Source organism: Cervus canadensis, chromosome 27, assembly GCF_019320065.1.
Source record: "Cervus canadensis isolate Bull #8, Minnesota chromosome 27, ASM1932006v1, whole genome shotgun sequence".
Taxonomy (NCBI): Eukaryota; Metazoa; Chordata; class Mammalia; order Artiodactyla; family Cervidae; genus Cervus; species Cervus canadensis.
In genome coordinates, this window is record NC_057412.1 from 30,879,535 (window position 1) to 30,895,498 (window position 15,964).

The 15,964-nt window shown below is 36.4% G+C and overlaps 1 protein-coding gene across 5 annotated transcripts in view; it reads left to right on the forward strand.

Annotated features, from left to right (window-relative positions):
* CADM2 (cell adhesion molecule 2) overlaps positions 1 to 15,964 on the forward strand; it is a 1,197,963-nt gene that overhangs the window by 1,003,334 nt on the left and 178,665 nt on the right. For all 5 annotated transcript variants that reach the window (XM_043448930.1, XM_043448928.1, XM_043448929.1 and 2 more), the window contains 2 exons: positions 12,460 to 12,612; positions 14,990 to 15,127. In XM_043448930.1, coding sequence (XP_043304865.1) covers positions 12,460 to 12,612; positions 14,990 to 15,127 — 291 coding nt within the window. The remainder of the gene's footprint in view (positions 1 to 12,459; positions 12,613 to 14,989; positions 15,128 to 15,964) is intronic.

Genomic DNA, 15,964 nt, shown 5'->3' on the forward strand with positions numbered 1-15,964 from the left:
CCACAGCTTGCACAAGCTCATGTCCATTGAGTCAGTGAAGCCATACCGTCTCTTCCTCTGTTGTCCTCTTCTCCTCTTGCCTTCAATCTTTCCCAGCATCAGGGTCTTTTCTCATGAGTCGACTCTTCATATCAGGTGGCCAGAGTATTGCATCATCAGCTTCATCATCCTTCCAATGAGTATTCAGGATTGATTTCCTTTAAGGTTACTGGTTTGATCTCCTTGCAGTCCAAGGGACTCTCAAGAGTCTTCTCCAACACCACTGTTCAAAGCATCAATTTTTCAGTGCTCAGCCTTCTTTATGGTCCAACTCTCACATCCATACACTGCTCTCTCATTAGCTCAACATTATTATTAAGTTTCATGCACATTCCTGCCTTTTGCATGAAGGAAGGGGTGAATGTGTCTGGAGGTGGACGGCATGAAAAATTTTATCGAGAAAGCAATATGTGCATCTAGGTTGCTTCCATGTCCTGGCTATTATAAACAGTGCTGCGATGAACATTGGGGTGCACGTGTCTCTTTCAGATCTGGTTTCCTCAGTGTGTATGCCCAGAAGTGGGATTGCTGGATCATATGGCAGTTCTATTTCCAGTTTTTTAAGGAATCTCCCCACTGTTCTCCATAGCGGCTGTACTAGTTTGCATTCCCACCAACAGTGTAAGAGGGTTGCCTTTTTGCCACACCCTCTCCAGCATTTATTGCTTGTAGACTTTTGGATAGCAGCCATCCTGACTGGCGTGTAATGGTACCTCATTGTGGTTTTGATTTGCATTTCTCTGATAATGAGTGATGTTGAGCATCTTTTCATGTGTTTGTTAGCCATCTGTATGTCTTCTTTGGAGAAATGTCTGTTTAGTTCTTTGGCCCATTTTTTGATTGGGTCATTTATTTTTCTGGAATTGAGCTGTAGGAGTTGCTTGTAAGGAAGCTGTGGTACATATACACCATGGAATATTACTCAGCCATTAAAAAGAATTCATTTGAATCAGTTCTAATGAGACAGATGAAACTGGAGCCCATTATACAGAGTGAAGTAAGCCAGAAAGATAAAGACCATTACAATATACTAACACATATATATGGAGTTTAGAAAGATGGTAATGATAACCCTATATGCAAAACAGAAAAAGAGACACAGATGTACAGAACAGACTTTTGGACTCTGTGGGAGAAGGCGAGGGTGGGATGTTTCGAGAGAACAGCATTGAGACGTGTATATTTTCTAGGGTGACACAGATCACCAGCCCAGGTTGGATGCATGAGACAAGTGCTCGGGCCTGGTGCACTGGGAAGACCCAGAGGGATCAGGTAGAGAGGGAGGTGGGAGGGGGGATCAGGATGGGGAATGCATGTAAATCCTTGGCTGATTCATGTCAATGTATGACAAAACCCACTACAATATTGTAAAGTAATTAGCCTCCAACTAATAAAAATAAATGGAAAAAAAAAGAAAGAAAGCAATATGTTAGATAGCTTGAGTGAAAAGTCTGATCTGGAGACTTGCAGATGGAATATATGCCTTTAGGTAAAGAGGTATGGATTACTCACCATATTTGAACAACATTTTATGTATTTCTAAATTGTTAGGCATTTTAAGGAGGGATGGGGAAATAGGCTAGAAAATTAAACATGTTTCTGATATTTAGGGCCTTACGTTACATGGCAAACAGTTTTAAAGTCATCTTACAAAAGAGAAAATTGGGTAGGGATATAGTTGTATAGAAGATCCCCTGGAGTAGGAAATGGGAACTCACTCCAGTATTCTTGCCTGGAAAATCCCATGAATAGAGTAGCCTGGCAGGCTACAATCCATGGGGTCGCAAAGAGCTGGATACGACTGAGTGCGCGCGCGCACACACACACACACACACACACACACACACACACACACAGATGTATTAAGGATGTGGTCTCTGTTCAGGGCTTTAGGAATTTAATAGAGTGAAAAAATAGAAAGGTTTCCCTCAGGATACGTCATGAGCAGGACTCTGAGGAAAAGGGACAAGCTTTACAAAGACAAGGAAATGGAAAGTAGAAATGCCATGGACTTTATATTCATCCCTCAAACATATTAATACATTTTCCATACCCAAGTTTATTAATTTGGGGTACATTTTAGTTAGGTATGGCAACATTTTTGCTTTTTTAAATGTTTCATCATAGTAGATTACAAATATAGAGAAGAGAGTAATGAATATTTGTTTTTATACATTTGAAGTAAGTAAAGCCGTGGTTTAAAAACTGAAATTCTACTGCTTGGAAAATGTCTTTCAAACAGTGATACAGTTTCCAGATTTATTGCTTGGGTTGTGTTCACATTTCTTTTCTAAAACTCCATTTACTATGGTTTCAGCAAAAATCTAGTCCCAGCTGAAACTTGGTATACCAAATATCAGCTCTGGAGCAATGGATGTTTTTACCAATTTTCCAGAAGATTGATTTAGATTGTTTTATGTTGTATGACTGTAAAAGAACAAAACAGAAAAGGATTCACTAGCTTGTGATTTATTCCATCTGTGTGTTTAACTCCTCTATTTCTGGCAGTCCAGAGTACAATTACAAATAACATATAATAAATGTAATCAGTATATTCTTATGTTCTTAAGAAATAAAACATTGTGGCTATTAACCAAAAAAAACACATAATAAGAGTAAGAATACCTCAATTTCCTTCTTTGTCTTTCCTGTTTGCAATTTCTAGAGGCATATTTTGACATCATATATGTCAATACACTAATTATGAGGTCTGACAAGAGTTAAGCCCTGAATATATGACCCATTTGAAACTTTACTAGAGCTTATTTGACATTTTTCTTTTCTGATTTATTAAGATACAGATTTAATATTAAAAAGCAAGCAAACAAACAAAAAAACCTCTTCTGGTATACCAAAAGCCTTGGTATTAAGGCTTGGTCACTGAAGCCTTAATTACTCATTCAATTCTTACCCTTGGGAACAGTAGATATTTCATCTGAAAACAAACAGGGTTGGCAGATTGCCCAAGCCAATTTAGCTAGTGATCAGTTCTAGAGAAATCAGTAGGGGCAAAGCCAGAGTAAGCAGTTAGCACAGGTCTCAGTGGATAATGTGCAGAGAGAACAGGCCTGTTGCAGAAATTGGGACACAAAGGTGAGTGCTGGCCCAGGAGAAGGAGTATATTATTAGTCAGCAGACAACAGTGAAGCTTGGTATTGAATCCAAGGCCATACACAACATTCTTAACATTTCTTTCCCTAGGCAGAACTTGGCTTGCACTGACATATCTAAACTCCCTCTAGGAATCAAATGGGGACACCTGGATGGTGAGGACTTGAGCTGAGAACAAGGAGAATGAAGAGTTACATATCTATGGTTCTTGAAATCTCATCACACCATTGATGTTAAAGTTACTCTACAAAATGGAAATTACTGATTGGAAAGTAACATGTTCAAAAATTTTTCTAAGTATGTGCAGTGATTGCTTTGAGTAAAGCCTAGTGTAGGGTGGTATGCTCTTGGAAATATATGCTTGACATTGAGAATTTAAGTAACCAAGTTGACACTTGAAGTGTGTTCATGTGGGACCATGTGTCTCCCAGCTGAACAGGAGGTGGTTGGAAAATATTCTATTTTTAAACTCTTTATTTCCCTACGACACCTAGCATGGTGTCTGGCATATCATGGATTCTCAACAAAAACTTGTCAGTTGAATCAAATTTGGTAGCATAAACTACACATAGAGTGAGACATTTTATGCTTTATTTCTCTAAATATATGGATAAGTATGTGTGCTCTTTAATGGCCATGCTGGGGAAATCTCCTGGATTTTTAAGAGATTAATAAACATCATTTTGATGTAGACTTTATCTGTTGGCACTTTTTCTATAAGATATAGTGAATTATAATAATAAAAATCATTCAATATATAATACTCAATGCATGGAATTTTCTAAATTGATGTTAATATGTATAATTATAGAACATTATTACATACAAAAGACTGATGACCCACATATTTAATTTAATCCAATAACACTTAATGGGCATCTATATATACCATGCTACGTGTAAAAACCTCTAGATAATATAAATATAAATACTTATAGAAATAAATATAAACATAAAGAGATGATCCTGATTTGGTAAAGTTTTAGATCAGATGGATGAATTAGGAAAAATGCAAACACGATGAAGTTGTTATTTGCTGCATTTTAATAGTCTCTTAAAAGTGATTATATAATAAAATATGCTTTTTATCATTATTTAAGCACCCTAAAGTTTGATATAAATTATTACTCACTGGGAATCAATTTAAAGATACTTGTAAATGTGACCACCTGGCAAGAAGTTATGTGACCACCTTTACAAATATCATGACACTGAAGGAAGGAGCACTATTAACACAAGTACACATGAATTTCTATTTGATTCTTAAATGAATATTGTCAGACTAATTCAATAGTACTAGGGTTATTATGTTGATTTGATTTAAAACTAATTAATAAACAACTTATTAGCTATGCCAGTAACTTTTGTCAGAAATCAATATAAAATTTGTCTAAAATTGTTCACATGATCATCTTAGGAATTTTTATTTTACTTAGTGTGAATCTCAAATATGCGTGTATGACTGATGAACCACTTAGAACCAATGGTATATTGGGAAAATAATTTTTACCCAGCATTAAGTCCTGTTTAATGATTCTTACTCATTTGTTACTGCTTCTTATTTGCAGCTAAAATTAGATTCTCCAGAGGTCAGGGTTTTGAACTGTTAAGTCAACTCACCACTGGGTGGCAGGCACCTAATGGCTGATGAGGTGTGACCTCAGAGTAGTTGCTTGGCTCATTGGCTCATTTTAATCTCTATGGTGTGTGAGCAATTACCTTTCTTTTATTCTACACACTCATTTGTTCTCTTAATTATTCCTAAGGTAATGTTCAACTATTTTTTTTTTCAATGAAATGTTTGAGCTTTTATTGTTTAAAAAAGATATTTGGATAACCATGAACATTCTGTGTTCCCAAACTTCTATTTTTTTAAAGATTGAATTCACTTCAACCAACAATATTACAATGCTTTATTCAGGTTCAGTATCAATGTATGGAATTTACTATGTAGAAAGTAGGGATAATTTCTAAGTATCTACTACCTTTTGTTTTCATTTGGAAACCATAAGGTAACATGACAATAACTTCATGGATCACTCATTTAGTATTTCAAATAATTGTTCAATGAATGATATTTTGTTAAAAAAATGTGTAGCATATTTCTAGATCTTTTATGCTAAACAGGGTCTAAACATGACACCCTTTTTCTTCTTTTTTGGGCTTTTCTCCTGTAAGGGATCCCATGGAGATTTATCGAAAAGAACTTCCTAATTCATTTCTTTTTCACCCTGCTCTTATCATAAACAGACAGTTTGGCTCTCAATTTCCATTCAATAGTCATTCACTGAAAACCTCCCCTGCAGATAGTGATGGTGCAGAGTGCTGAGATGAGCAAGACAAGGATCCTTCTCACGGGGAATCCTTTGAGTTATATGACATCCCTCTTTGGACTTTAAAAGGTTTCCTTTTATTCCTTCATACTTAAAGTGCTATGATAAAGTGAACTGCAGATGGCATCCTATTTACAAAATTGAAAAGATAAATGCTGTGGATGTAGGACTTGTTTACAATGTTCAGTCCAATGAAAATCTCCTCAGACAGCTCTTTGTGTTTTTGACAAATGAATTATAGAGGATATTTACATGATAAAAAGATATCTTTACTAATTGTGTCACTTTCTTCCTTTTTGGGAATATGTTCCCAGGTTTTGAATATATATTCATTTCTCTAAGACATATTCCTTATATTTTCACTCAATTATTATTATCTCCACTTAACACTCAGCAAACTGGGGTGCACAACAAGTGCTTCACCTAAATTCATATGGTAACCCCAAAACAGCTTACATTACAATATAGGTATTCTACTTTTCAGAGCCTAGTTTTTAGTCAAGACTGACAGCAATTATAAAGCAACTCAAAAAATTATATGATTTGGTAATTTCAATCAGTTGAGGCATTTCAGACAAAATATTTGGTTTCTCATCAGGATTCCAAATACAAAACATTTTAGCATATCATTGCAGATTTGTTTTCAAGTACTTTGTAACATGATATTAAAGTCCTCATCATAACCCAAAGATAGGAATGAATCAGGAATTATAATCCACAGGAAACCTAAGCTTATATAACTGCCTAAAGCAGATCTTTTGATACCAATACCTGTGCTTTTAGCCTTAGTCCACACAAATTATTTAAATATGAACATTTAATATCTGTATTTATCAGCTTGTATATGTAATTATATTACATGCATATGTAATATATCAGCTTGACTTTGATAATATTATGTAGTTACATAGCTTATATATGTATATATATTATTCAGTTTTACTACATATGTTGGTTAATGTATGCATCACCAGAGTCAAGATGCAAAACAGTTCTATCACAATGATCCCCTGTTCTCTGGTTTTATAACCACACTCACGTCCCTTCCACTTCCCCCCACCTCTTACTAACCTTAACCCTTGGGAAGAATTAATTTCTCCAGCTCTACAATTTTAGTTATTTCAAGACGCTATATAAAGAGACTTCATCTTAATTTATTTATAGAGTTTTTGAATGTATCACTTTGTATATTTTCTTAGTAGTTGCTCCAGATATTGAAATGTTATACATATATGACTTATCACAGTCTACCAGTTTTACCACTTCTAATAAAATATGAAAACATTACTTCTTTAGATCCCTTTGCCCTACCACTTTTTATGTACTTTGACTAATCCATCTTTACATGTTGAACACTGCATCAGTTGATGGTATAATTTTTGCTTAACTATCATATAATTGGGGAACTACAGAAAGAGTAGTCTACCTTGTATCTACCCATTTTTTTTTCCTGTCACTTATTCTTTCTTCCTTCTTAATGCTTCCATTTTTTTTCTTTTCTGTTTGAAGAACTTTAACTTTTCTTTAAGACAGATCTGCTAGAGGAACATGCTTTTTAGTTTTCCTTCTTCCAAAATACATTTATTTCCCCTTGGTTCCTGCATGGTGGTTTCATTGGATAAGAATTTACTATCGAGAAAAAAAAATAGAAAAAAAAAAAAGAATTTACTATCAATATTTTCTTTCAGCACTTAAAAAATGTGCCACTGCCTCCGACCTCCATAATTTCAAATGAGAAATATTAACATATTGTCATTTGAATTGGTTCTTATAGGTAATATGTCTTTCTCTGTGTCTACTCTTAAGGTTTTATTCACTTTCTTTGGATTTCAGAATTTTAATTTAGCTACATCTTGATATGGACTTTTGGTTTATCCTATTTGAATTTATTCTTCCTCTTGATTTTTTTTTCTTTTGCCTAAGTTGTGAAGTTTTTGACCATTATTTCTTAAATTCTTTCAGCCCCACTCTCTTTCTCATCTTTTGCAACTCATATGGTAACAATGTTGGATACTGTGTTATTTTCCCTTAGATTTCTAAGATTTTGTTTTTTTGTTTGTTTCCCAATCAGTTTTCTCTCTCTGGTTTGGATCAGGTGAATTATGTTTCTCTGTCCTTAAGTTCACTGATTATATTTTCTGTTGTTACCATTGTGCTGTTAATCCAAGCCAGTGAGTTTTTATTTTGATTATTGTATTTTTGACTTCTATAATTTCCTTTTAGTTCTTTTTTAAATACTTCCTTACTTTGCTGAGATTTTCTATTTTGTGTTGTTACAAGATAATTACTAATTAAATTAAATTAATTTGTCTGTTAAAATAAATTTATGATGACTTCTTCAAATTCTTTTTGTCAGATAATTTTAACATCCATTTCAACTCAGTGTTAGCATCTGTTGCTTATTTGTACTCATTAAAGATTTGATTTTCCTAGTATTTGGTGTGACCAGTAATTTTTCTTTTTTTTATCAAGTACTGGACAGTTTGGCTATTATGTTAGGAGAATCTGGATACTATTTATATCTTCTCCTCTATATAGATTCATCCCACAGATCCTAGCTTATATTTGTGGGCTACAGTACCACTGACAATTTAGTTTTCAGAGACTTTGTGGTGCTATTTGCTCAGTTTGAGCTGACCTGGGAGTTGTTTTTCCTGGTAGTTGTACCAGTCTTGTCAAAGACCCCTTCAAGGGCTGGGTAATTGCTTTAGAATCGTTATAGAATTATCCACTGCCTGGGCTGTCCAATTGACTGCTGTCTCTCAGTAGGAAAGGGAAGGGCTTCCCTGGTGGCCAGCCCAATGGAGAAAGAGACTGCTTTCCATGGCAGCAGTACTTCCATTTTATTCCCCTTGGAGGCGGGCTCGTCTCTCCCAAAGTTCTTCGTGGGAATCCCGTTTGACCTGAGATAAAGGCGAGTCCACCTAGGCCACCTTTTGTTGCTAGATATCCGTTAGGAGAAGCCGAGTCTCAATTGCCTTTTACAGATGGTTGGAGAGGCCCTGTATGTATTGTTCCTTGGGTCCTAGTTATATATATTATAGGGGACTGGAATGCAAAAGTAGGAAGTCAAGAAACACCTGGAGTAACAGGCAAATTTGGCCTTGGAGTACAGAAAGAAACAGGGCAAAAGCTAACAGAGTTTTGCCAAGAGAATGCACCAGTCATAGCAAACACCCTCTTCCAACAACATAAGAGAAAACTCTACGTGGACATCACCAGATGGTCAACACTGAAATCAGATTGATTATATTTTTCACAGCCGAAGATGGAGAAGCTCTATATAGTCAGCAAAAACAAGACCAGGAGCTGACTGTGGCTCAGATCATGAGCACCTTATTGCCAAATTCAGACTTAAATTGAAGAAAGGTCGGCGGGGGGGGGGGGGGGGCACTAAACCATTCGGTTATGACCTAAATCAAATCCCTTATGATTATACTGTAGAAGTCAGAAATAGATTTAAGGGACTAGATCTGATAGATGGAATGCCTGATGAATGACTTGACAGAAGTTCGTGACATTGTACAGGAGACAGTGATCAAAACCATCCCCAAGAAAAAGAAATGCAAAAAAGCACAATGGCTGTCTGAGGAGGCCTTACAAATAGCTATGAAAAGAAAAGTGAAAAGCAAAGGAGAAAAGGAAAGATGTATCCATTTGAATTAAGAGTTCCAAAGAATAGCAAGGAGAGAAAAGAAAACCTTCCTCAGTGATCAATACAAAGAAATAGAGGAAAACAATAGAATGGGAAAGACCAGAGATCTCTTCAAGAAAATTAGAGATACCAAGGGAACATTTCATGCAAAGATGGGCTCAATAAAGGACAGAAATGGTATGAACCTGACAGAAGCAGAAAATATTAAGAAGAGGTGACAAGAATACACAGAAGAACTGTACAGAAAAGATCTTCATGACCCAGATAATCACAATGGTGTAATCACTCACCTAGAGCCAGACATCCTGGAATGTGAACTCAAGTGGGCCTTAGGAAGCAACACTATGAACAAAGCAGTGGAGGTGATGGAATTCCAGTTGAACTATTTTAAATCCTAAAAGATGATGCTGTGAAAGTGCTACACTCAATATGCCAGCAAATTTGGAAAACTCAGCAGTGGCCACAGGACTGAAAAAGGTCAGTTTTCATTCCAATCCCAAAGAAAGGCAATGCCAAAGAATGCTCAAACTACCGCACAATTGCACTCATCTCACACGCTAGTAAAGTAATGCTCAAAATTCTCCAAGCCAGGCTTCAACAATATGTGAACTGTGAACTTCCAGATGTTCAAGCTGGTTTTAGAAAAGGCAGAGGAACCAGAGATCAAATTGGCAACATCCCGCTGAATCATCAAAAAAGCAAGAGAGTTCCAGAAAAGCATCTATTTCTGCTTTATTGACTATGCCAAAGCCTTTGACTGTGTGGATCACAATAAACTGTGGAAAATTCTGAAAGAGATGGGAATACCAGACCATCTGACCTGCCCCTTGAGAAACCTGTATGCAGGTCAGGAAGCAACAGTTAGAACTGGACATGGAAAAACAGATTGGTTCCAAATAAGAAAAGGAGTACATCAAGGCTGTATATTGTTACCCTGCTTATTTAACTTAAACGCAGAGTACATCATGAGAAATGCTGGCCTGGAAGAGGCACAAGCTGGAATCAAGATTGCTGGGAGAAATATTAATAACTTCAGATATGCAGATGACACCACCCTTATGGCAGACAGTGAAGAAGAACTAAAGAGCCTCTTGATGAAAGTGAAAGAGGAGAGTGAAAATGTTGGCTTAAAGCTCCACATTCAGAAAACTAAGATCGTGGAATCCAGTCCCATCACTTCATGGCAAATAGATGGGAAACAGTGGAAACAGTGGCTGACTTTATTTTTCTGGGCTCCAAAATCACTGCAGATGGTGACTGCAGCCATGAAATTAAAAGACACTTACTCCTTGGAAGGAAAGTTATGACCAACCTAGATAGCATATTAAAAAGCAGAGACATTACTTTGACAACAAATGTCCGTCTAGTCAAGGCTATGGTTTTTCCAGTATGGATGTGAGAGTTGGACTATAAAGAAAGCTGAGTGCTGAAGAATTGATGCTTTTGCACTGTGGTGTTGGAGAAAACTCTTGAGAGTCCCTTGGACTGCAAGGAGATCCAACCAGTCCATCCTAAAGGAGATCAGTCCTGGATGTTCATTGGAAGGACTGATGTTGAAGCTGAAACTCCAATACTTTGGCCACCTGATGATGCGAGGAGCTGACTCATTTGAAAAGACCCTGATGCTGGGAAAGATTGAGGGCAGGAGGAGAAGGGGAGGACAGAGGATGAGATGATTGCATGGCATCACTGACTCAATGGACATAAGTTTGGGTAGGCTCTGGGATTTGGTGATGGACAGGGCGGCCTGGCATGCTGCAGTTCATGGGGTCGCAAAGTGTCCATGACTGAGTGACTGAACTGAACTGAGCTGGGTCCTAGTATCCCTAACCAGTCCTGTTTCCTCTTCCTACTTTTCAAATTACTCCTTTAGTCACCTCTTGCTTAGTTACTGATTTTATAGCTGTATTTAGAGGAAAATATAATGATATTTAAACTTTTTAATGATTTTCCCAAAATGATTTAAAAGGAGCATAAATCAGCAAGTTGTTAAGAGATCTTCTGTGAAAACAAGTGTTCTGTGTAAGAAAAGGTGATTTGAACCAAAGTATATTTTAAACCCTGGTGGCTCAGACAGTAAAGAGCCTGCCTGCATTGTGGGAGACCCGGGTTCGATCCCTGGGTCGGGAAGATCGCCTGGAGAAGGGAATGGCAACCTATTCCAGTATTCTTACCTGGAAAATCCCAGGGATCTAAGAGTCTGGTGGGCTACAGTCCATGGGTCTCAAAGAGCCAGACACAGCTGAGCGACTAACAACAGCAACAAAACAAATACTACAGCAGAGGCAGAAACCAATCAGAGCAAAAAAATATCAGGTACCCTCTGGGTGGACCTCCCTAGTGTCTCAGTGATAAAGAATCCACCTGCCAATTCAGGAGACATGGGTTCGATCCCTGGGTCCAGAAGATCCCTTGCAGAAGAAAATGGCAATCCACTCCAGTATTCTTGCCTGGGAAATCCCGTGGACAAAGGAGTCTGGCAGGCAGCAGTCAATGGGTTCACAAAGAGTCACACAACTTAGCAACTAAACAACCACAACAACTCCCTGGGTCCTTTTCAGCTGAAAGTAAGCTCTGGATTAAAAAATAGTTTGACAGGTGTCTCTACTGCAGAGAAACTTTCAATATGCTTAGGTTCATTGTTGATTTCCTAGAAGGAAATGAGCAGTCATAGTTTTCCCAATTTTGTCTGTACACAGAAGTTAATGATTTTGTTTATAGCTTTTCTTGGTACTGGCAACTCATGAAAGACTTTGTGAAGGAAAGCCATTTTTATCACCATCAATATCTACATCATCCAAAGCATTATATATACTAGATCCAATCATTTAATTAAAAAGTTGTTTCTGAGAACATTAAGGAACACAATTCTACTTTGTAAAAAAAATCTGATTTAAAAATTCAGTATATGTAAACATTACTTTAAAATGTTTCATGAAACAATATTTAGACACACTCATGGCCAGGAAGTCTTCTCTGATAGCTCAGTTGGTAAAGAATCTGCCTGAATGCAGGAGACCCCAGTTCGATTGCTGGGTCAGGAAGATCTGCTGGAGAAGAGATAGGCTACCCACCCCAGTATTCTTGGGTTTCCCTTGTGGCTCAGCTGGTAAAGAATCTGCCTGCAGTGTGGGGTCAAGCCCTAGGTTGGGAAGATCCCCTGGAGAAGGGAAAGGCTACCCTCTCCAGTATTTTGGCCTGGAGAATTCCATGGACTGTATAGTCCGTGTTTGCTATATATTGTGCTAAAAGTATGTGGTCTTACAGGACTGACTTTGTCTACTGTTTTAATTCACATTTTCAATATTTTCTTTTTTCCAGCCTTAAGAGACAATAGAATCGAGCTGGTTCGGGCTTCCTGGCATGAACTGAGTATCAGCGTCAGTGATGTCTCTCTGTCTGATGAAGGACAGTACACCTGTTCTTTATTTACAATGCCTGTCAAAACTTCCAAGGCCTATCTCACTGTCCTGGGTAAGTGCAAGAGACTTACACTATGTGATCACAAGCCAGAGAGATGTGTACAGATATAGCAACATGATTCAATAACAAATCTCCACTTTGAGGGTTATCAAAAGGCTTTTAAAAAACTCACACAGTCATTTCCCCCATTTCACAAATAGGTACAAAGACGTGTGAAGGTCTGTAGGACTTCCTAAGAGCACACAGCCATTTTGTTTCTTAGCCAGAGATAGATAACAGGTTTTTTTATTTTTCAGCTAAGTTCCTTTGTGTCAAATCAGCTCTTTAGTGCATGTATGGTGCTCCTTTTATAAAGAGATAGAATAATGAGCATAATGAAGTCAATGTGTCTATGAGTACTCCTCCATCTTATCATCAGTCACCTGATGGGCTCCTCCTAATATCTTTTGACTTCCAAATATGACCCCTTTGTGTAACTAAGTACATTTAAATGACCCTGACATTTCTATTTGTCTTCTTGCTTTTTAACTTTGTACTTTTCTAGATTGCTGAATGAAATACATTACATTGCTTGTGTATGCAGTTTGCAACTTCTGTGTTTTTATTCTCTAAGTATTGGGCCATTTTTCTAAAGGTTATGGTGACATAAGAAAGCAATACATTCATAGTGTTTCTGGGGAAATAAAGTTGCAGCTCAGAGCTCTGTGATTCCACAGACGTCAGTAGCCCAATCAGCTGAAATTGCTGCAGTTCATTGAAACACACCTGTGTACTGAACAAGTTAGAGGAATTTAAAGATTGATTTTTTTTTCTTGCCTCAGTTTGCCTTCCTTTTTTTTTTTTTTTTGATAGATAAAAGCATAACACTGTATTTAAAGTAACTAATGCATGCTGGGTTTTTTTTTTTTTTTTTTTTGGTTTAGAATATTAAAGTTAATCCAGCTAGTAAATTTGTTTTATGCATAGGATATGAAATATGTTTCTTTGCAAGCCCCACTGGGACTATTGTATAAAAATCTTCACAAGTTTGCCACTAAGGACAAAATATATCCACTACATGGAGTATTTCAGGATAGCAGATGCCTAAGGTTAATGCTTTGTTCTGTAGAGAGCCAACTTGAGACCCCAAGAAAGAGGCAATTGCCTACTTTCAGTTTATTAAATGGTGATGTGATGTAATTTTTTTTAAGCAGTATGAAGGTGAACAGAAAATAAATAAATAAATAAATAAATAAAGCTAGCCAGCTAATGAAATATGTCAATTTGTCATTTATCTTTATTGTTCTTGTTGTTCCTTTAGTTTGCATTTCTTTTATTGGTGACTTCCAACATTCTTACATTTTATTCTTTTCAAACTGAATTAAATAGTACAATAAAGAAGATTCCAGCCTGCTTTTTTTTATTGAACACTTTTAGAAGAAATTTTAATAAATCTCTATCATGACAGCAGAATATTATTGCCTCCAAAATGTGTAACATTCTATTATTTAAGTCATCCATGTCTATCTCTGCATATTAGCTTTCTGTTTATTCACTGGATGATTTGGACTTGAAAAGGTAATAAGTGGCTAGCATTAACTAGCATTAAAAATAATACATATCATGTTCCACAAAACTGTAATTGTATTTCGAATACAAATGACATCAAGAAACATTCTTTCCCTCAGAAGAATAAGAAAAATAAGTATGGTTGCAATTATTGATGAATCCCTTATTCCAAAATGCATTTTCTAAAAAAATGTACACAGAGAAAAACAATATCTTTTAAGCTCTAAGAATTATGAAGTCAGGAATGAAAGGTGCTATTGTGGTTAAATCACAGTTTGCTAAAGAATGAAGAAATACAGTTTGCAGATTTTTTTGTTTTTCCTGGTGCAAGCAATCTACCTTCTGAAACACATACAGTGGTAAATCTTAAGATACATTGAATGGGTGTTTTTGAGATTTACAAAGAGTATTTTTGCTGGTAAAATTTAACTTAAAAAAACTACTTGGAATTAAATGCAGTTTAAATGCTTTCTGGATAATATACATACATATGCATATTTACACAGACACATACATATGTGTTTGCATGTATATATGTTGTTATTGAGTCACTAAGTCGTGTCCGACTCTTCTATGATCCCATGGACTGTAGCCCACCAGGCTCCTCTTTCATGGGATTCTCTAGGTAACAGTATTGGAGTGGGTTGCCATTTCTTTCTCCAGTATATGTGTGTACGTATATATATATATATATATATATATTATATATTTTAAGTAACTTTTATTATATAGCAGTTTTTTATTATTATATTTTATTTTATTTTTCTTGACTGAAATTATTGTTGAACACCCAGTTTGGCTTGTTTGCAAAAGTAATGGTCATGAAAACAAATCAACATTGGAGATTAAAGTTCACTTCATCCATTTGCCTACATTTCAGGTGTTCCTGAGAAACCTCAAATTAGTGGATTTTCATCCCCAGTTATGGAGGGAGACTTGATGCAGCTGACTTGTAAAACATCTGGTAGTAAACCTGCAGCTGATATAAGATGGTTCAAAAACGACAAAGAGATTAAAGGTAAGGATGGGGGGAAAGTCTCCTAATCCATATCAATGTGTTGAAACTGTCATGAAGTGTTAGATCCACAGAGTTTTACATCTCCTTTTTCAAATGTAGTCAGTTTCTGATTAAGTGTAATTTGAACCAGATTTACCTTAAATTGGGTAATTTTACAAGGTATGTGAACACCATTTCTGTGTGCTCCATTTTTCTCTCATATAAAACAGTTTTAGAATGATATATATCTAGTGGGAAAGTTGGAGAAATAAATGAGTTAATATACAAAAGCCACAGAGATTTGTGCTTGACAATAGTAAGGGCAAAGTATTTGTTAGATGTGGCCATTTTAGAACTCATCTATAGTATTTAGATTATAGACAGAGAAATTCCATGAATTATTACTTCAACTTAGTGGTTCTGAAAATACAAATTTCTGAGAATAAAACTAGCTAAACATTAATAAATTTGCTTTTCAGTAGTTCTCACAGAGGGCAAAAAATGTACTTGTCTCAGTAAAAATGCATAGAAATGTAAATGTTAACCATAGTTCTGCTCCTTCATGCCCTTAAACACACACGCACACACATGCACACACTCTTTTAAGGTGGAATAAGTTTATAGAGGAGATGGCTATTAAGGTTAGTAGTGATTTTTCTTTTTTACCCCACATGCACATATCTTGGACCTGATATCATATGTCTGTTAAAACCCAAGTTATCAGTTCAGTTCAGTCACTTGGTCGTTTCTAACTCTGCGACCCCATGGACGCCAGGCTTCCCTGTCCATCACCAACTCCTGGAGCTTCTTTTTAAACCCAAGTATAAAAATCATCTGGGCTTCCCTGATAGCTCAGTT